At 46.4% G+C, this 20,809-nt stretch overlaps 1 protein-coding gene across 1 annotated transcript in view; it reads right to left on the bottom strand.

The window, feature by feature from the left end:
- LOC143960916 (uncharacterized) overlaps positions 1–20,809 on the bottom strand; it is a 614,677-nt gene that overhangs the window by 64,034 nt on the left and 529,834 nt on the right. Inside the window, exons 92-93 of the mRNA XM_077469935.1 lie at positions 2,445–2,507; positions 1,225–1,341 (exon numbers count right to left, since the gene is read on the bottom strand). Of these exons, the coding sequence (XP_077326061.1) occupies positions 1,225–1,341; positions 2,445–2,507 (180 nt within the window). The remainder of the gene's footprint in view (positions 1–1,224; positions 1,342–2,444; positions 2,508–20,809) is intronic.

Raw genomic sequence — 20,809 nt, 5'->3', positions numbered from 1 at the left:
CTCAATATAAGGGAATAAGAATATACATAGTTTTCCTATTTTCCCAAATCATGCTTTGTCATTACAAAAACTTCCAATGTAATGTATGAGTGTCAAATTCAGACAATACCCAAATCATTCCATAATTAACTAATTGGACCAGTTTACTATTCTCTCACTTATGGTAAGTATGTGAATCTTTAGTTGAGGCCATTGGGTGATCTGGGCCCCAACTAAAAATCAATTTGGCCTCCATTCTTAATAATTTCTTATCCAGATCCTCTTATCTTAATACCTAGCTTCTCTCCCTGTATCACCCAAAATCTCAGACATTCGTGTTTACACCACACATCCCTCGCTATTAGCCTGTTCCACAAAATCTACATAAATTACCATAATATAGTAAGATGCCCCAACACAGATGTGTTATTAATATGTAGTTCCTTCTTATAAGGAAAGACTACCATAAACCCGATAGACTTTTAGTTAGTAGTGAAGAGGCAGCCTATCACAGCTGAATTTGGACAGACGGTATTTAGAAGATCTAATCATTTTTAAAGACATAAACGTGGATCATTTTTTCATCTAAGTGTAAAAGTTTATGCACGGAGAAGAAAACTCTTTTCAGAGCATTACTAATAATAGTCTAAGGAAATTAGTTGTACATGAGAGATTTTTCTCAGATTGGTTTTCCAAGGAGTGCTTTCAGGGGTCCCACTTGTTTCCTAATCTGACTCTTGTTGACCTGGTTGGACAATGATCATCTCATCTCATATCTATGGTTTGGTTTAGCACTTACACCAATAAAATTCTTCATCCTTGCATGTTTTTCATAAAGAAACAAAAAGAAACACAATTTTGGGTTCAACATCCTACTCTGTTGGCCACCTCTGTTCTGCAGTTGCAGCTATAGGGAGAGGCTCTAGAGTACAAATATGATAATCCGTATTCCAATATGTCCTTGTTTTTCGAGTGGATTGATTTTGGTCCTTTGCTGCCTGGTAAATATATATTATCCTTCTCAGAGCAAATGTAGAGCATATGATCGTTAAAATCAAGCAGGGTATTTTCAGAGATACTGTGTTTTATTATGATGTGTCACCAATTGATTGGTCTCAGACAATGCCTGGCCATACCATCACTGGTTTTATTTATGTTAGATGATCACTAATATACACAACATATGTGTATAGTATGATCACATACATGTAGATATTATTATGAATTTTTAAACTTTCACCTTACCTTTTGCCCTGGATCTCCTCTTGGTCCTTCAGGTCCCCGAGCTCCAGGGGCACCCAATTGTCCTGGTTGTCCAATTGGCCCTCTGAAACCGCTTAGTCCAAAGGATCCTTTATTACCCTAGGGAAATTAAAAAGATTTTTCTAATTATCTTCCTGGTTTTCCTCTTAAGGCCCATACACACGATCAGACTTTTTGACAAGAAACATGCAAATTAGCTGTTTTGGAACAACATCCGACCGTGTGTATGCTCCATCGGACAAACTTTTTCAGTTTTCATCGGACTTTTGTTGGCTGTGCGAACGGACAAACTTTCTGGCAACAAAAGTCCGATGGAGCAAAGTCCGATCGTGTGTACAGAAAACCATAGGACTTTTGTACAAAGTACAAACACGCATGCTCAGAACCAATGCAAAAGATCAGACAACAATACAGAAGTTGACCAAAGGTGGCGGTAAAGAGCAGAAAAACCACATGATTTGGTGAAAGTTGGCTGAAAAAGTCCTGCCGTGTGTATGCAATACACGTTCTCGGCCGACGCCCTTAGTACAATAAGCCACACGAACGTTTGTACAAAGTCCGATCGTGTGTATGAGGCTTTAGACTGACAACTGAAAACAAAATGTTTATTAATTATAAAGGTGACGGTGAGCTGGAATCTTATGAAAGGTAAAATTTCATAATAGGTTTCTGCCCTTTGCCACACTTAGCCTGTGAGAAAGACCTGTGTTGAGCACTTCAGCCATTTCAACCACCAACTTGTGCAGATGCAGTAAGCGGAAGATGACATTCAACTGAACGTGCTTTACATGTTTACATATTCTTTTGGAGAAGTGTGTGTGTGTGTGTGTGTGTGTGTGGGGGGGGGGGGGGGGGGGTTTCTTTTGGATAATTGTTCAGAAGAGCATGCATGAGGAAAGATCTTGTGTAAAAAAAGATACTTGACTGACTATTTATCAGTTAAGAAAATAACTACATGCAGTAATGACTTCACTATGGCCAAATTAATAAATTGGGTAAGGACACATCAAGAAGCGTGGGGAAAAAAAGAGATCTCGATGATATCACAACCATGTCTATAAGTTTCTCCTCAAAATACACGTCATCCATGTTATCAATATCATAACGCTAAACACTAAAAGTAATTATGAGAAATGATGGACTACATGTATTTTACAGTACTCAGGATACTCAAAGTCCTGTCATAATTGACCCATACATACCTTATCACCTTTATCTCCTTGATCTCCACTGAGCCCATCGATTCCTTTCTCTCCTTTTTCCCCCTGAACAAAAGAAAAACAGAGATGTTATTTTATAGTGAATGTTCAATTTAAAGTTAGCAGTAGATACAAAGGAGCATCAAATATCCACCATGCCAGCACAGCCCAAGTGGGTGTTTTAATTGGGGTAATCCAAAAAAAACGGATCTCCTCTCAAAGCCTGCCTGATGTTCTTTGGCACTAGTCTTTCCTGCAGGACCTAGTCCCACCGAAAAATGGTGGCGTGGAGGTTGTTGGAAGTTGGGTAACCTGGTGATTTGGAGTGAGCCAGTAAAGTGGTCCACACAACATGATTTTTTTCATCTGTTTTAATTAGGTTTTACAGCTAACAGACATATATTAAACAGGTACACCCATGACCCACAGGAGTATAAATGTAAAAAATATAGAAGATTATAATAATAAAGATACAGAAATACTGCAGAAGAGTTGTGTCTTTTGTAAATCAATTCATTATCAGTGTAAATGTGAGTAGAAAGGGGTAGTAGCCAAGAAAAAAAAAATGATGGAAAATGATAAATACGAATAATAAAATACTCCTCTGAGGCTTCATGATACCAATCACCAATATTGGATCCGTGGGTCCCATGGGTCCAACATAAATTAAGGACTTTTAAAAAAAAAAGAAACCATACTACAAATGTCCTCACCCGTCAGGAAGTTCTTTATGCAGATCAGGCCTTTGTCCTCTATTGGAAAATTGTGGATCCAGTCCGGGTTAGGATTGGTGCTGGAGGTATGTGACCAACTTTGACTTGTTCCAACCCTCTCTCTAACCAAAATCACAAGGGAATGGGATATCATAGGACACATTATAGGGGATAGCAACTTATTAGGGATGCATATAAATGCATCCATGGATAATGGGGTGCAGGGAAGAAATTACATGTAGACCCATTAGTGGCGAGCACCCTTGTAGTAATCACCATCATTTGTTTTATCTCTGCCACTTGCAAATAGGCAAACAAGTCTGGAACTCCCAAGTCACCATGTGCTTTTGGGGAGCACAGTGTAGTTTTAATTTGAGGTCTTTTATCACCCCATATAGAACAGAGTAGTTCATGGACATTGAGCAAGTCTCCCCTAGCAACTAATACATACAAAAACAGAACAAATCATGGTATAAAGAAACAACTCCACCCGAGCCTATATGAATATTAAGATCCGAGGGAGTCATCCTGTTCCTGCAGCATGTGATTAGCTATTCCCAATATTGTATCCTTCATTCAAGTTTATTGTAGGGAATAACCACAAACTGTCTGATATTTAAGAACAAGGTATATATGAGCACTATGGGTTAGGTCGCTTGAGGTATTCAAAAGGGGTGTGGGTGCAATATCGGTCAATACTTTTTTGTTATGATAATTTTATAGTCCATTGTTTTATAATTGAGTTGAATTTAAAAATATTCTCACTGTTCACTTCTGGTTCTGCCATGATGGGGGCGGACCCGTGCAATCTATGTAATTTATGGTTAGCTTATATATATTGAGCAGCAACGTGGGGAGACTAGGATTTGCCCCAGTTGAAGACTATTTAGTTGAAACACATCGGGCCAGCACCTCCTGCTTTTTCAACACTACTATTGAGACTTTGTGTGTTAGCAGCTTAACCTTTTTTTCTGGGTTTAGAGCTGTATTACAGTCCATATGAGTACCTGTCACAGTTCATCTGAGTACCTGAGTACCTGTTACAGTCCATATGATTACCTGAGTACCTGTCATCACCCTTCATAGTACCCGAATACCAGTCACCAGCCCATCAGAGTACCCGAGTATCAGTCACCACCCTTCATAGTACCCGAATACCAGTCACCAGCCCATCAGAGTACCCGAGTACCTATCTGTAGCCCAGAGTACCCGAGTACCTGTCACCAGGCCATCAGAGTACCCGAGTACCTGTCATAAGGCCATCAGAGTACCCGTCACCAGGCCATCAGAGTACCTGAGTACCCGTCACCAGGTCATCAGAGTACCCGAGTACCCGTCACCAGCCCATCACAGTACCCGAGTACCTGTCACCAGCCCATCAGAGTACCCGAGTACCTGTCACCAGACCATCACAGTACCCGAGTACCTGTCACCAGCCCATCAGAGTACCTGAGTACCTGTCACCAGCCCATCAGAGTACTCGAGTACCTGTCACCAGCCCATCAGAGTACCCAAGTACCTGTCACCGGCCCATCAGAGTACCCGAGTACCTGTCACCAGCCCACCAGAGTACCCGAGTACCTGTCACCAGGCCATCAGAGTACCCGAGTACCTGTCACCAGGCCATCAGAGTACCTGAGTTCCCGTCACCAGCCCATCACAGTACCCGAGTACCTGTCACCAGCCCATCAGAGTACCTGAGTACCTGTCTGCAGCTCATCAAGTTGCCCGAGTACCTGTCTCCAGCCCATCAGAGTACCCAAGTACCTATCTGGAGCCCATGCCTCAGAATATACTTTGGGGTGTTTGCTTTCCAAAATGGGGTCATTTTATGGGTAATTCCACTGTCCTAGTGCTCAAGGACCTTCAAAAGTTTAATAGGTAGCATTGAAATGACATGTGTAATTTATGCTCCTAGAACGCCTGAAGGTACTACTTCAATCTTGGTCCTCTGTATGTGGCCAGGCTGTGTAAAAGTCTCACACATGTGGTATCGTCATACTCGGGAAGAGTATCAAAATGTGTTTTGGGGGGTAATTTTTACTATATACATGCTAGGTGTTGGATTATAAATTGACAACTTTGTGTAAAAAACTTCTGAAAAAAAATGCACTGTTCAAAAGACTCATTATGCCTCATAGTAATGGAGTAATTTTGTGGGCAATTCCATTGTACTGGTGCTCCAGGGCCTTCAAATGTGTAATAGGTGGTTGAGAAATGAGATGTGTCATTTATGCTGATAGAACGCCTGAAAGTGCCACGTCAATGTTGGGCCTTTGTATGTAGCCAGGCTGTGTAAAAGTCTCACGCCTGTGGTATTGCTATACTCGGGAAGAGTAGCAGAATGTATTTTGGGGTGTAATTTGTTGTATACATATGATGTGTGTGAGAAATACCCTGATAATATGACAATTTTGTAAAAAAAATAAAGAAAATCTTAATTTTGCAAAAGATTGTGGGAAAAAAATTACAACTTAAAAAAGCTCACCATGCTACTTACTTAATACCTTGGAATGTCTACTTTCTAAAAAGGGGTCATTTTGGGGGTATTTGTACTTTCCTGACTTGTTAGTGTCTCAAGAAATGAGATACACCTGATGTACTGAAGGCCTGATCAGATGTCTGGCACCATAGTTTGTAGACTCTATAAATTTCACAAAGACCAAATAATATACACTAATCTGGGTTATTTTTACCAAAGATATGTAGCAGTATAAATTTTGGGCAAAATTTATGAAGAAAAATTACTAATTAGCAAAATTTTATGACAGAAACAAAGAAAAAATTGGATTTTTTGTACTCACGGTAAAATCCTTTTCTCCCGACACAGCTCCTCTCTGTAACAAGTGGGTTGTTAGCCGTATCACTAGGAGAATACTAGGCATAGTTGTAACACAACACTCAGAACTCTTAGTTCCGCCCAGGGGGGGCGGTCCCTCAGGCTACAACCCTCCTGTCTGCCTGCCAGACAGACAGTTATGCCCCGTACACACGAGAGGGATTAAGTCTGACAGACCTCCAAAGGAGTTCCGCCGGAGTTCCGACGGAGTTCTGGCGGACTTTTCGACCGAACGGACTTGACCACACACCATCACACCAAACTCCGACGGAGTCGAACGTGATGACGTACGACTGGATTCGACGTAGGAAGTTCATAGACAGTAGCCAATAGCTGCCCTAGCGTCGGTTTTAGTCCGTCGGAGTAGCACACACACGAGCGAATTTTTCGAAGGGGACCGGGTCCGGCGGAGTTCCGTCGGGAAAATTTGAAGCATGCTTCATTTCTAAAGTCCGTCAGACTTTGGCGAAGCTAAAGTCCGTTGCAGCCCACACACAATCGGATAGTCTGACGGACTCGGTCCGTCGGAGTTTGGATGTCGAAAAGTCCGCTCGTGTGTACGGGGCTTAAGTCAACAAGCAGTATAACGTAAAGATAAAAAGGAGGGGCGGGTGCTGTGTCGGTCGGTGAATTACAGAGAAAAGGATTTTACGGTGAGTACAAAAAATCCTATTTTCTCTTATATTCACCGACTGACACAGCTCCTCTTTGTAACAAATGGGACTTCCCCAAGCAGTGCCAAAACGAGGGGTGGGAAAACAGCACAGAAACTTCATCCACCATGGCAAGTGGGAACTAGTGAAACTTTACCCACAAAAAAAAACAATGCGTGGAAAACCAACACAAAAAAAATGGGTATCCTCAACAGGAATGATCACCCAAGGCCGCACCAAACTGCGGAAGTAATGCAACAGAGCATTAACATAACAGTGCTGCATTTTAAACCAGGAAAAATATATATTGCATATGCAATTGCAACTACACGACCGCCTGCAAAACTTCACCTCCAAAACAGGCATCAGCCGATTCACTGATCTCTACCTTGTAGAACTTTGTAAACGTGAGAACAGACGACCAGGTCACCGCTTTACACACCTCATCGATAGGCGATTGGTGTCTGAAAGTCCAAGATGTTCCGATTTCCCTTGTGGAGTGGAAAGAGGGCACCTGACCCTTCAAGGTGTAGGCTTGTACTACAATCTGTCTGATCCACCTGGAAATGGTGGCCAACGAGACCGCCATGCCTTTCTTTGGACCAGCCACCGACACAAACAGTGAGTGTGACTTCCGAAAGGGAACCATGGCAGACAAATACACCTTAAGAGCCCGAACCACGTCCAGAGCATGATGGGCCACTTCCTTAGGGTGCTTTGGCTTAGGACACAGAGATGGCAACGCAATGTCCTCATTGATATGAAAATCCGAGACCATTTTCAGTAGAAAAGACGGTTGCGGATGCAACACCACCTTATCCTTGTGGATAACCAGATAGGGCGACTTGCAAAACAAGGCCGCCAGTTCCAAAACGCTCCTGGCCGAAGTGATGGCCACTAGGAAGACCACTTTCTGGGAAAGAGTCAACAGGGGAATCTCCCTGATGTTTTCAAATGGCGGTTTTTGAAGCACTGACAACACCAGGTTCAGATCCCAAGGGGGTAACGGTGGACGCACCGGAGGGACTACATGTCGCACCCCCTGAACGATGGTACTCACTAAGGAGTGAGATGCCAGGGGTCACTGAAAAAAGACAGCTAAGGCTGAAATTTGCCCTTTAATGGTGCTTAATGCCAATTTCTGGTCTACTCCTTGCTGAAGAAACAGCAGGATCCTGGATATGGAAAAGGAGCGCAGATGCCATCCTTTCTCCTCACACATGGAGATGTAGGCCTTCCAGGTACGATGGTATATCTTCCAAGAAGAAGATTTCCATGCTCTCAACATAGTCGGGACCACAAGTCCAACAGACCCCGGTTCCTCCACACCTGGCTCTCAATAGCCATGCCGTTAAAGACAGCGATGGTAAAGCAGGATGGAGAATCGGACCTTGAGACAGAAAGTCCTCTCGCAACGGCAGTCGCCAGGGAGCGCCTGCCACAAGACGCACCAGGTCTGTGTACCAGGAATGCTGAGGCCAATCTGGGGCAACCAGTATCACTGGAACCCCCTCAGGTTCCACTTTGCGAAGCAGACGTGGTAACGATTTCAGTGGAGGAAAGGCGTAGATCAGCTGGTACTGACCCCATAGAGCCACCAGCGCGTCTGAGGTGTTGGCCCACGGATCTCTTGTCCTGGACATGAATCTCGGCACCTTCCGATTGAGATGGGAGGCCAGCAGATCCACGTCTGGTGTGCACCTGAATGTCTCCGGATGCAATGCTCATTCCCCTGGGTCCAGCATCTGATTGACTCAAATACTCCACCTACCAGTTCTCCACCCCCGGGATGTAAATGGCCGGCAGGGTCGGTACATGTCGCTCTGCCCACCGAAGTATGTGAGTGACCTCCCGTGCAGTGGCTGAGCTCCTTGTTCCCCCTTGGTGATTTACGTATGCCACGGCTGTGGCATTGTCTGCCTGGATCCTGATCGGACACCCTTGCAGTCTCATCGACCATGTGGAGAGGCACAGCCTGACTGCCCTCAATTCAAGCAGATTGATCTGCAACTTGGATTCTACCGTCAACCAGAGGCCCTGAGCCTACTGAACCCCCATCTCTTTACCCCAGCCGGACAGACTGGCGTCCGTTGTGATCACCGTCCATTTCAGGGGGAGGAGCGATTTTCTGGACTGAATCACCGGGGACCTCAACCACCAGATCAGTGAGTCTGACTGACTGGCTCACCTGGATCTTTTGATCCAGGGACAACTGAGATTTGTCCCATTTTGTAAAAATCTCCTTCTGCAGAACTCTGGTGTGGAACTGGGCATAAGGTACTGCCATGAAGGAGGCTACCAAGAGTCCCAGTACTCGCATGCAAAAGCGGAGCGATGACCAATTGTGGTTCATCAGCAGTTTTACCGCAGATCTCAGAGTCTGCAGCTTGTCTGAAGGAAGAAACACTCTCGCTTCCCTGGAGTCCAGCAGCAAGTCTAGGTACTCCAGATGCTGGGTCGGCATAAGCACAGACTTCTTTAGGTTCAGCAGCCACCCAAATTCTTGCAGGCTCTGCATGGTGATCGCCACATCCTCCTCTAATTCTGAGGCGGAAGATGCCCTCAGGAGGAGATCATCTAGTTGTCCCACGATCGCGATCCCACGTTGCCGTAGAAACGCCAAAACGCCAAAACTGCCAATACCTTGGTAAAGACTCTGGGGGCTGAAGCCAGACCAAAAGGAAGAGCCACAAACTGGTAGTGGGCTTCCCCGACTGTAAATCACAGAAACTTTTGATGCTGGAGGCATATGGATATTTGCAGGTACGCAGGAGTGCAGGGAGTCCCCTTGATGGAGTGCAGCGACTACTGAGCGAACTGATTCCATTCCGAACCTCTGCACTTTTACAAAGTGATTGAGGGCCTTTAGGTCCAAGATCGTACGTACCCCTTCCTTCTTGGGAACCACAAACAGATTTGAGTAGAATCCCTGGAAGCGTTCCAATTCCGGAACCGGTACAATCACCCCGCGATTCAGCGAATCCCTTACTGCCCCCAAGAGGGCCTCCCGGCGAGTCGGGGATATGGGTATGCTGGAGGGGAAGAATGTTTTGCGGCCAAGAGAGAAACTCTATCTTGTAGCCTGTGGAAATCAGATTGCAGACCCATTGGTCGGATAACCGAGAGGACCTCCGGGCTGCAAACTCCCGAAGGCGACCCCCTACCTGAGACATGGATGGGGGCAAACCTTCATGCAGTAGCACTTTTATTCACAGGCTTGTTAGGCTAGCGCTTCCAGGGATGTTTTTGACCGTCCGTGGGCATCCTGTCGGGCTAGGGACGTTTTTTGAAGCTCCAGGCGGATGAAAAAGCTGCTTGTGAGTGGAAAACGAGGGCCCTTGCCTACGGTGTGGCTCCTTAGCCTTCCTGGCCTGTGGGAGTAAGGTACTCTTACCACCGGTGGCATTCTTTTTTTTTTTTTTTTTTCAAAACATTTTATTGTAAGAAAAAGAAACAGGGTAACATGCATACAGAATCACATGTGTTGTTAACATTGTAAGAAAGAAAAAGAAAGACCAATGACATAGTCCAGTGTATAGCAATACCGTAGTGTCCACATCAGGAGGATTTTGTATCTATGCAACACTATTTTAAACAAATATAAATATAGCAAGTATTGGAAATGTAAGATAAATAGGCGAGGCCGTAGTGTGAGAACCAATGTAAATTTGGTTCATAAGCTGAGGAGCTCAGACAGGGTTCAGTATATGGGGTATGAAAACAACCTATAGAACTAGTTCCCCCACAAGCGGGGTTTTTAGGCAGCAAGAGACAGTAATAGAAGCCAATAGAAGTAGTATAAAAGGTATTTTAATAATAATAATTGGTAAAAACAAACATGAGCTTCACCTGAACACTTGGATAACAGACAAAATCATGTATATAAAATACATATAATGTCACATGGAAGTAAAATAACAGACACAACTATGTTACACTGTATGAGTAGATAACAGTGAGAGCATAAAGCTAACGCGTTTCGACCCCAGAGGGGGTCTTCTTCAGAGATGGTGGTCTGTTAAAAGAAAAACAAGATTACACTGAATAAATAAATCCGGTGTTATGCATATTAGGGATTACCCAATATCAATTTAAAAATGGTTTACCCAATAATGTACTTCCAGGTAGGTAAGATGGATTGTAGTGCTTCAAAAGAAAGGTTCTCCCATAAGGCAATGTCTCAATTTCCTTTACACATCTTGAGTGGTGCTTGGTCCGTATGTATTGCCAAGATGCCAGACGGAAGAAGAGGCAGTGTCATACACCCACTGACGTGACTCACGGGAGGTCACACTATTGCCTTGCCCCCCAGAGGCCCCCCCTGTAGCAAAATCCCAACAGTGGCAAAAAATTAATTAAATAATTGAAAGCAATATATGTATATTAGAGCTCACACACTGACACACATCTGCACACCCACTCACCCCAGGCCATTTTTTCCCTTTTTCCTTTGTTCCCCTCTTTCTTAGGCTTCTTGGACTCCCAGGCGTGGTTTCTCTTTTCCCCCCCTCCTCTTTCTCTCTATGTCTGGGTTTTAGAAAGCATGTTATGTGGACATTTAGGCAATTGGGGGTGCAAGTGTGTATATGTATATGTGCACATGTGCACAACCCTTGGCATACATAACGGGGATATGATACTATTATCCCCATAGTACATATGCACTCCATGTCTCCAACACTAAATAATCCTTGCTTTCAATTATTTAATTAATTAATTTTTTGCCACTGTTGGGATTTTGCTACAGGTGTGACCCGCCATATCTTCGGTGTACCCTCACTCGTACCTACCCCCCCGGAGTTTCCCCCTCTGGGGGGCAAGGCAATAGTGTGACCTCCCGTGAGTCACGTCAGTGGGTGTATGACACTGCCTCTTCTTCCGTCTGGCATCTTGGCAATACATACGGACCAAGCACCACTCAAGATGTGTAAAGGAAATTGAGACATTGCCTTATGGGAGAACCTTTCTTTTGAAGCACTACAATCCATCTTACCTACCTGGAAGTACATTATTGGGTAAACCATTTTTAAATTGATATTGGGTAATCCCTAATATGCATAACACCGGATTTATTTATTCAGTGTAATCTTGTTTTTCTTTTAACAGACCACCATCTCTGAAGAAGACCCCCTCTGGGGTCGAAACGCGTTAGCTTTATGCTCTCACTGTTATCTACTCATACAGTGTAACATAGTTGTGTCTGTTATTTTACTTCCATGTGACATTATATGTACTTTATATACATGATTTTGTCTGTTATCCAAGTGTTCAGGTGAAGCTCATGTTTGTTTTTACCAATTATTATTATTAAAATACCTTTTATACTACTTCTATTGGCTTCTATTACTGTCTCTTGCTGCCTAAAAACCCCGCTTGTGGGGGAACTAGTTCTATTTGTATCTACTTGGGGTGAGCAGCACCCTCCTAGCTTCTTATAGCACTGTGTTCTTATTTGATTGAAAACAACCTATAAGGGAAATAGAAACCTCCTTTGTTGATTAAAATAGACCTCATTGGAGATTAGTGTAGGGGATGGATAACCAAACGAAAAGCAATCTGAGATGTCAAGAATCCCCTTCAAATAGACCGGGCCAATGGAATGAGGGGCAAAATAATCCATTGGACATCTCCATTGGAGCTATGTCCTATATTTGCTGGTAAACTCGTTGGTTACACTTGTGAATCTTATCGTAACAGGTTATAGTAAGAGGCACCCTTTGGGTTAGGACGGGTATATGGGGGGGAGGAGGATGGGGAATAGGAATGGGAGGATTGTGAAGGGGAGGTAAAGAGGGGGAAAGAGGGGGAGGGTAGCAAGACAGTGAGGAGGGGGAGGGGAGGGGGGGGGGAGAAAGGAGCGTGGACCGGTGGCATTCTTAATAATGTCATCTAATGAGGCTCCAAAGAGCCGGTCACCAAGGAAGGGAAGATCCCTCAGGGCTCTTTTGGATGCCTGGTCAGCAGACCAGCATTTCAGCCAAATCAGGCGCCTCAGCACCACAGCTGACACTGAAGCCCTGGATAGCAGAGGGAGAGTATCCAGGGCCGTGTCACAGACGTACTTAAGGCCTAGCACTAGTTGGTCTGCTAGTTCCACGCAGATAGGGGAAGCCTGTTGCTCTCCCAATTCGCGGTGCAAAAGTTTTGCCCACTCAGTTAGTGTCTGCAACATAAGTGCGGATGCCAGTACTGGTCGCACGGCTGACCCCACAACCGTAAACAAGGAACGAGCCACTGCCTCGGCCTTCCTGTCCGTGGGATCCTTGAATGCAGGAGTCCCCTCAACCGGGATCGGGGTTACTTTATTTAACCTGGATACTGGGGGTCCACCACCGGAGGAGCCGACCATTTTTTGAGAAGGCTTTCCTCAAAGGGGTAACGCACTGCCATGTAATTGGGGACCGAAAAGGTCCATTGCGGGCGACCTTATTCCTTGTAAATGAACTTGTCAAAATAAGTCAGATGCGGGAACACCTTAGGTGAACGTGCTGGCTTGTGGGACCCAAAAGGGACCGGTACATCAGCAGAGGGATCTGCTGGCTCCTGAATCTTCACTGTATCACGCACAGCTGTGATAAGTGCTCCAACAAGCGATTTGTCGCGCCCAGACCTGGACGGGGACTCATCCTCACTGTTCCGAACGGTCCTGGTCAGCATCATCTGACAAGACAGAGCAGGGGACACCAGCCTCAGCAAGGCCCGAGTCTGCGTCAGAGCTCTCCCCAGAGGAGGGGGGGCAGGGGCATCTTTAAAGCACCTTTCTTCCCACTCACCGTCTCCATCTTGGCAACGAACAAATTGAGGACCGCCATCAGGGTGTCCATGGGTACTGCACAGTCCTCAGGTGACCCGGTTGCAATTGCCTGGATTTCAGGGGAAGAAACACCAGTTTGTGAAGCCATGCTGACCCTACCCTGTCTGCCACCCAAAGGGGACTTAGGACAGTAACAGTCCCACCCTCCTTGCTGCCACTGACTGAGGGGTTCTATCCTGCTGGACTCACCACCCTGAGGAGTTCTGCACTGTTCACAAGTAGTGCCTGTAGACCCCAAGTGTTCCCAGGTGCAGAGGAAACAAAAGCTGTGTTGGTGGCAGTCGTCAGAATGAGCGCTAAAACATTCTGAAAAATGTGCTCAGGCTTCAATAAAATGGCCGCCCAGCGTCCAGTATACAGACAGGAAAACACAGGGAAAATGGCTGTGAGAGCATAAGCAAGCTGCTGCTAGAGAACACTGAAACATGTGTTCAGGCTTCCAGAAAATATCCTGAATAGGAGATCACCTGGAAAATGGCCACTTGAAGCCCAGGAAGACATGCTGCCCTCGCTGACACCTAAAATGGCTGCCAGCCAGCTCCATGAGGCACAGAAGACAGAATGTGACAGAGACACAAAGCTGCACCAAAAAAACACAGCAGACCCTTACAGGCACCTTCCGGGAGCTTAACACACAGGATCCAGGACACCACCAGCCATCCAGCCCCCTATCCCAAGTGAGAGCCCCCAGGGATCTGCACACATACACCGCTCATCAACCACATGCAGCATCCCCCCAGGAGGGGGGGGGACAGGGGAGAGAAGAGGTAAGGGAGGTGAGGGACCCACAAATTGACCTCCCAGGGAATGCCCAGGCTCCCTCCCACATCAGGGCAGGGAAAGCTGTACTTACCAGTCCTGAAGAGCTGGGAGACATTACATTGCAGAACTACTCACTGATCAGTACAGGGTAGCTGCCAGCCTTGGCATACTGTGACGCAGACATCAGTAGCCCGGTCATATGTATGCCCCGGAGCATAAAAGCTCACCGACCACCTCTGGAGCTGAGGTTTCATCGTGGCCTGCTGAGATGTAGCTGCGACCTGCACACACTCGATGGCTGGACTGGGGAGACTACAAGGATAAGGGTATCCAGCCTGTCACCCAGCCGGCTGTTGATAGTTGATCACAGGATCATTCATCTTGTGCAAAAAGCCAAGCTTCTGCTTAAAAAAGCACGGACCAATGGGCCCGCAGGGTTCCTAGGTCCTTCTCCTTTACTAGGCTAAATAAAAAACTGAGGTCTGTCTGGCAGACAGGAGGGTTGTAGCCTGAGGGACCGCCCCCTCTGGGCGGAAAAAAAGAGTTCCGAATGTTGTGTTACAACTATACCTAGTATTCTCCTAATAAGGCTAACAACCCATTTGTTATAGAGAGGAGCTGTGTCGGTCGGTGAATATAAAAGAAAAGCATTTTTTCACAAATTTTACAGTCTTTTTTTTATTTATAGCACAAAAAATAAAAAACCCAATAGTGATTAAATACCACCAAAAGAAAGCTCTATTTGTGTGAAAAAAGGACGCAAGTTTCATATGGGTACAATGTTGCATGACTGAGTAATTGTCACTCAAACTGTGAGAGCGCTGAAAGCTGAAAATTGGTCTGGACAGGAAGGGGGTGTAAGTGCACTGTATTGAGGTGGTTAAAAATAGACAAAGTGCCCACACTAAACATCCCCCCCCCCCCCCCCCAACACACACATTTACAAAAAAAATTTTTTAAGAATAATATCATTAATCGACACCTGCTCTGTGCCAGGTATCCTTAGCTTTAAAAAGAAATCCCATGAAATGTGACACATTAGAGAGCTCCCCATACCTTAACATTTTATTTTACAGATTTAATGTAGTAGCTCTTGGATCATGGGAATCCACAACCTAAATTATAATTCATTCCATACTCTGGTACAAAGAAAACAATGCAGAGTAGATGTAACTTTAGAAATAGTGTGGAATTTAGAAACAAATGCAAGGTGTGACTGGCTGTACACATTTTAGCCCTATCTGGAATAATCATACCCAAAGCTAGCCAATTTTCCCCATACAAACAAATGGCGCACATATGGCATTACTTTGGGTGGGGAAACTGATGTCATTCTCTTCACAAAGTTTGTACCACCTAACGCAGTTTATGCACCTTTATTATTTACAGCTGCATCATGTGATTACAGCCCAAAATGTACTCTTTCCCCAACCCCCATTTTTGGTATAATGCAAAGTACTGTACAGAAAGGTTTTATATCAAGTTGTTACACATCCTTACTATCTACTTGGAGGGTTAACTCTGCAAGGATATTAAAATGTGGCAACTTTTTGGGCCCCATGGGATGCCTCGACCTTTGGACTCCCACAGGTGCCCTTGGTACCCCTAGCCACCCGGTCGGTGTCCATCTCCTAGTGTTCCCTGACCTTCTCACTCCCCAATGTTTTGTATCTTGTCGGTACTTTGGGTCTTTTTATGCTGGCCCATCGGCCACCCGAAGCTTACCTTATCTCTTGAGGAAATTTATAGTGGTATGTAACCCTCTTTTGTCAGATGTTAGTCATGTTATTGAAGCTCCAGTTCAAGACCCCAACCCCTGCATTACGACATATATGATGTCTCTCAGTCTTTCTTTTTTATTTTTATATTGTTTTACGTCATATTTTTCTGTTGTTTATTTCCTTTATGCGTTCTGTTTTGCTTTGTTTTCTTTTAGTTATTTGTTTTTATCCTTGGGCTGCTACTGTATATCTGTAGCCACAATGCGGTTATATCAGTCTCTCCAATATGGTATGCTCCAGACTTTCTTTGTCTATTGTCAGTTCTGTATCTTTTCATTTTGTGTAAAAAAAATTCTCTCAATAAAAAATACAATTTAAAAAAAAAAAAAAAAAAATGTGGCAACTCGATCTAGGGAATTGCCCGTTGAGCAGTGGGAGATGGCACTAGAGGCGGTACATGCTAGTTCTTTACCTCTCAGCGACTTTCACCACTGTATATTATACCCCTCTCAAACTGTTTAAAATGGGGCTTCTTTCTGAATCTGCCTGTCCTAAATGTAGCAAGGATCATGGGGATCTAATTCATGTGCTATGGCACTGCCCACAACTATAAAGACATTGGAAATTCATCCTTCAAACTGTTAATCAGGCATTTTAGATTACTCCTTACTACTTCCTGACACATTAATTAAAGAAGTAGTCTCCAGGGCCTTGTTTTAAGCTTGCATTAAAGAGTAATTTTGCTTCATTGGAAAATTGCCTCTCCCCCTCCCTTAGGGAATGGGTAGATCATATGGGCACTGCTCTTAGATACGAACATGTCATTTATCAACATTGGTGATGTCTGGCTACATTTGACAGAGTGCGGGGTAGGTGTTTGGATACTGTAGTGCTGGTCTCAGTGGAATTAGTCATGGATAGATTTGTGGGGTAAGGTGCTGATCTCTTTTTTTCTATTGTATATTGCACTGGCTGTGTAATTTATGCTATTGGAATTATGCATGCTATTCCTTGTAGTTCTCAGATCTGACCACTGGATGGGGCCAAATTGTTCAGTTAGGCTGGTAGCAGATTTAAGTTACATACTGTTTGAAAAAAATCCATCTAGTTCAACCAATAGAAGGAAAAAAAATGCAATTCGGTATATACACAATCCTATACCCACAGTTGATCCAGAGGAAGGCAAAAAACAGTGTTATTAAAGGCTAAATTCACCTTTTTCTATAAAATCTAGCCCCACTATGTACTAATATACCATTAATGTACCTTGGTTGAAGAAAAATAAAAGCTTTTTTTGAATTTAATTACAAGGCATTACCTTAGCCCTTGCTGTATTTCTTAGAAAGCTTCATAATTTGCTGGTATGTACATATGGGATGGAGAAACCAGTAAGACACAGGAAGAAGTTTACCGGCTGACCTCATTGACACATACCGTTCACCCATCAACTATGTTTGCACAGCAGCATTTGTCTGGCTATCTCAGTGTCCGCCAAGATGGGCTTGGGCCACAAGCTAAACTCCCCTGGGCTGCATGCAGCCCACGGTACGCCGCTGATGTATGCAAGGGCCTACCTCCTATTATATCGTTTTGGTAAATATAAGAGAGATTGTACAGATAGCGTGCAGTCAGATTGTATAATTTATGGCCACATTTATACAACTAAAATTACCTAGTTGCGCTTTCAGTGTCATTAAAGTGGTAATAAACCCACACCAGTAAAATCAGTATGTATATGCAGTAAATCATGCATGTTATACCCAGTGTGTAACCTATAATGTTAATCATCTGCATTGTGATTCCGTTTCCTCTGATCTTCTCCTCCTTCCACTACCACAAGCTGCACGTGCTCAGTTTGCTGTGTATTGCTAGAGAGTTTTTTTATTTTTCTTGAGAGAGTGCATGTGATCAGCACAGGGCCAAGCTGCACTCTCCAGACATGTCCAGACAGAGGATCAGGGGAGAATGAAAACTCCTCCTACAAGCTTTACCAGGAACTGATACAAGACACAAAGCTGCTATATACTGCTGATGAGAAAAGGTAATTAGCAGTTTATATTTACTAAAATGATTACATTTCCATGTTCTGTGGGAGTCCAGATATAGTGAATGCAGGCTCTGGGTTTAGTAAGGCCGCGTACACACGCGCGGACTGTTTGCCCAACCTTGTTCGTCAAACAGTTTGGGCAAACAGTCCGCTCAAAATTTGCATGAGCGGACTTGCCCACACACGAGCGGACTGTTTGACGAACAAGGTTGGGCAAACAGTTCGCTCAACTTTTGAAATGAACGGACTCGCCCACGTAAGGCGGAGGCAAGTCCGCCCATTTCGAGCGCGTGTACAGGTAGGCGGGGCCCGCGAAGGAGACGTCGCGGGCTCCGCCGCCTGGAATGGGCTTAAAGGGGAACCCCAACGCCGAAAAAAATCGGCGTGGGGGTTCCCCCCAAGTCCACACCAGACCCTTGTCCGAGCACGCTACCCGGCCGGCCAGGAAAGGGGGGCGAGCGAGCGCGCCCCCCCTCCTGAGCCGTACCAGGCCGCGTGCCCTCAACATGGGGGGTGCCTTGGGGAAGGGGGGGCCGCGCGGCCCCCCCACCCCAAAGCACCTTGTCCCCATGTTGATGAGGACAAGGGCCTCTTCCCGACAACCCTGGCCGTTGGTTGTCGGGGTCTGCGGGCGGGGGGCTTATCGGAATCCGGGAGCCCCCTTTAAGAAGGGGGCCCCCGGATACCGGCCCCCCACCCTATGTGAATGAGTATGGGGTACAATGTACCCCTACCCATTCACCTGTGAAATAAAGTACAAATAAAAACACAACACAGGGGGAAAAAATATTTTATTGCACAGCCGGGGGTCTTCCGTCTTCGGGGGTCTTCTCGCCGGACTCCTCCGCTATGTGTGTGTAGCTCTTTTGCCAGCGGAGGAGTCCGGCTTTCTTCCTCCCCGCCGCCGGCCTCTTCTCCCGACTTCGGGGGTCTTGTCCCCCTCTTCGGTTCTTCTGCCGGGCCACCGCGCCTGGTCCGGTGGCCCGGTCTTCTGTCGCCGTCTTCCGTTCTTCGGTCGCCGCCTTCGGTTCTTCTGCCGGGCCACCGCGCCTTCTTGTAGCTCTTTTACAGGCGGTGGCCCGGTCTTCTGTCGCCGTCGCCGTCGCCGCCTTCCGTTCGTGTTCTTCTTCTTGTTCTTCTTGTTCTTCTCCAGGCGATGTTGACACGTCGCTCCCTCCGGCCGGAATGCCAGAGCCGCCCTGCGCTGTGACTTATATAGTGACAATGGGGCGGGGTCACATGGTATATGTCACATGGGTTGGTCACATGGTGACCCCGCCCCCTTACGATGTCATAGTCCCCATGTGACATCAACCCATGTGACCAACCCATGTGACATATACCATGTGACCCCGCCCCATTGTCACTATATAAGTGACCGCACAGCGCGGCTCTGGCATTCCGGCCGGAGGGAGCGACGTGTCAACATCGCCTGGAGAAGAACAAGAAGAACAAGAAGAAGAACACGAACGGAAGGCGGCGACGGCGACGGCGACAGAAGACCGGGCCACCGCCTGTAAAAGAGCTACAAGAAGGCGCGGTGGCCCGGCAGAAGAACCGAAGGCGGCGACCGAAGAACGGAAGACGGCGACAGAAGACCGGGCCACCGGACCAGGCGCGGTGGCCCGGCAGAAGAACCGAAGAGGGGGACAAGACCCCCGAAGTCGGGAGAAGAGGCCGGCGGCGGGGAGGAAGAAAGCCGGACTCCTCCGCTGGCAAAAGAGCTACACACACATAGCGGAGGAGTCCGGCGAGAAGACCCCCGAAGACGGAAGACCCCCGGCTGTGCAATAAAATATTTTTTCCCCCTGTGTTGTGTTTTTATTTGTACTTTATTTCACAGGTGAATGGGTAGGGGTACATTGTACCCCATACTCATTCACATAGGGTGGGGGGCCGGTATCCGGGGGCCCCCTTCTTAAAGGGGGCTCCCGGATTCCGATAAGCCCCCCGCCCGCAGACCCCGACAACCAACGGCCAGGGTTGTCGGGAAGAGGCCCTTGTCCTCATCAACATGGGGACAAGGTGCTTTGGGGTGGGGGGGCCGCGCGGCCCCCCCTTCCCCAAGGCACCCCCCATGTTGAGGGCACGCGGCCTGGTACGGCTCAGGAGGGGGGGCGCGCTCGCTCGCCCCCCTTTCCTGGCCGGCCGGGTAGCGTGCTCGGACAAGGGTCTGGTGTGGACTTGGGGGGAACCCCCACGCCGATTTTTTTCGGCGTTGGGGTTCCCCTTTAAGCCCATTCCAGGCGGCGGAGCCCGCGACGTCTCCTTCGCGGGCCCCGCCTACCTGTACACGCGCTCGAAATGGGCGGGCTTTCCGAGCGGGAACAGTCCGCTCATTTCGAAAGTACAGCGGACAGGCCCACACACGGGCGGACTGTTCGCTCAAACACAGTTTCAGCGGACAGTTTTTCGGAATTTCCGAAAGACTTTGTCCGTCCAACTGTCCGCTGAAACTGTCCGCTGAAAGCCCACACACGAGCGGACTGTCCGCCCAAACACTGTTCAGCGGACAAGGTTGGGCGAACAGTCCGCCCGTGTGTACGCGGCCTAACACTTTAATTGTTATTGGTACACCAAACACAGGAGCAAACACATTTTGCCACATAAAAAAATAGGTGGCAAAAGCAGCAAAACACGTAGAAATAAACATGCAACTCGCCAAAGTGTCCAATGAGCTATTTTGCCACAGTTAGCACAGCCCATTGAAATCAATGGGCTGCCCTATGTGTGTCATTGGAAGAACAAGACGTAAAACATGCACCCCCGCTACTCTAGGTGTGAATGGGGCCTGAAAGTGAAATTGGTGTGATTACACA

This window comes from Lithobates pipiens, unplaced genomic scaffold, assembly GCF_037356315.1.
Source record: "Lithobates pipiens isolate NorthernLeopardFrog02 unplaced genomic scaffold, aLitPip1_a1.2 Scaffold_8, whole genome shotgun sequence".
Lineage (NCBI taxonomy): Eukaryota > Metazoa > Chordata > Amphibia > Anura > Ranidae > Lithobates > Lithobates pipiens.
This window is presented reverse-complemented; position numbering and strand designations above follow the sequence as displayed.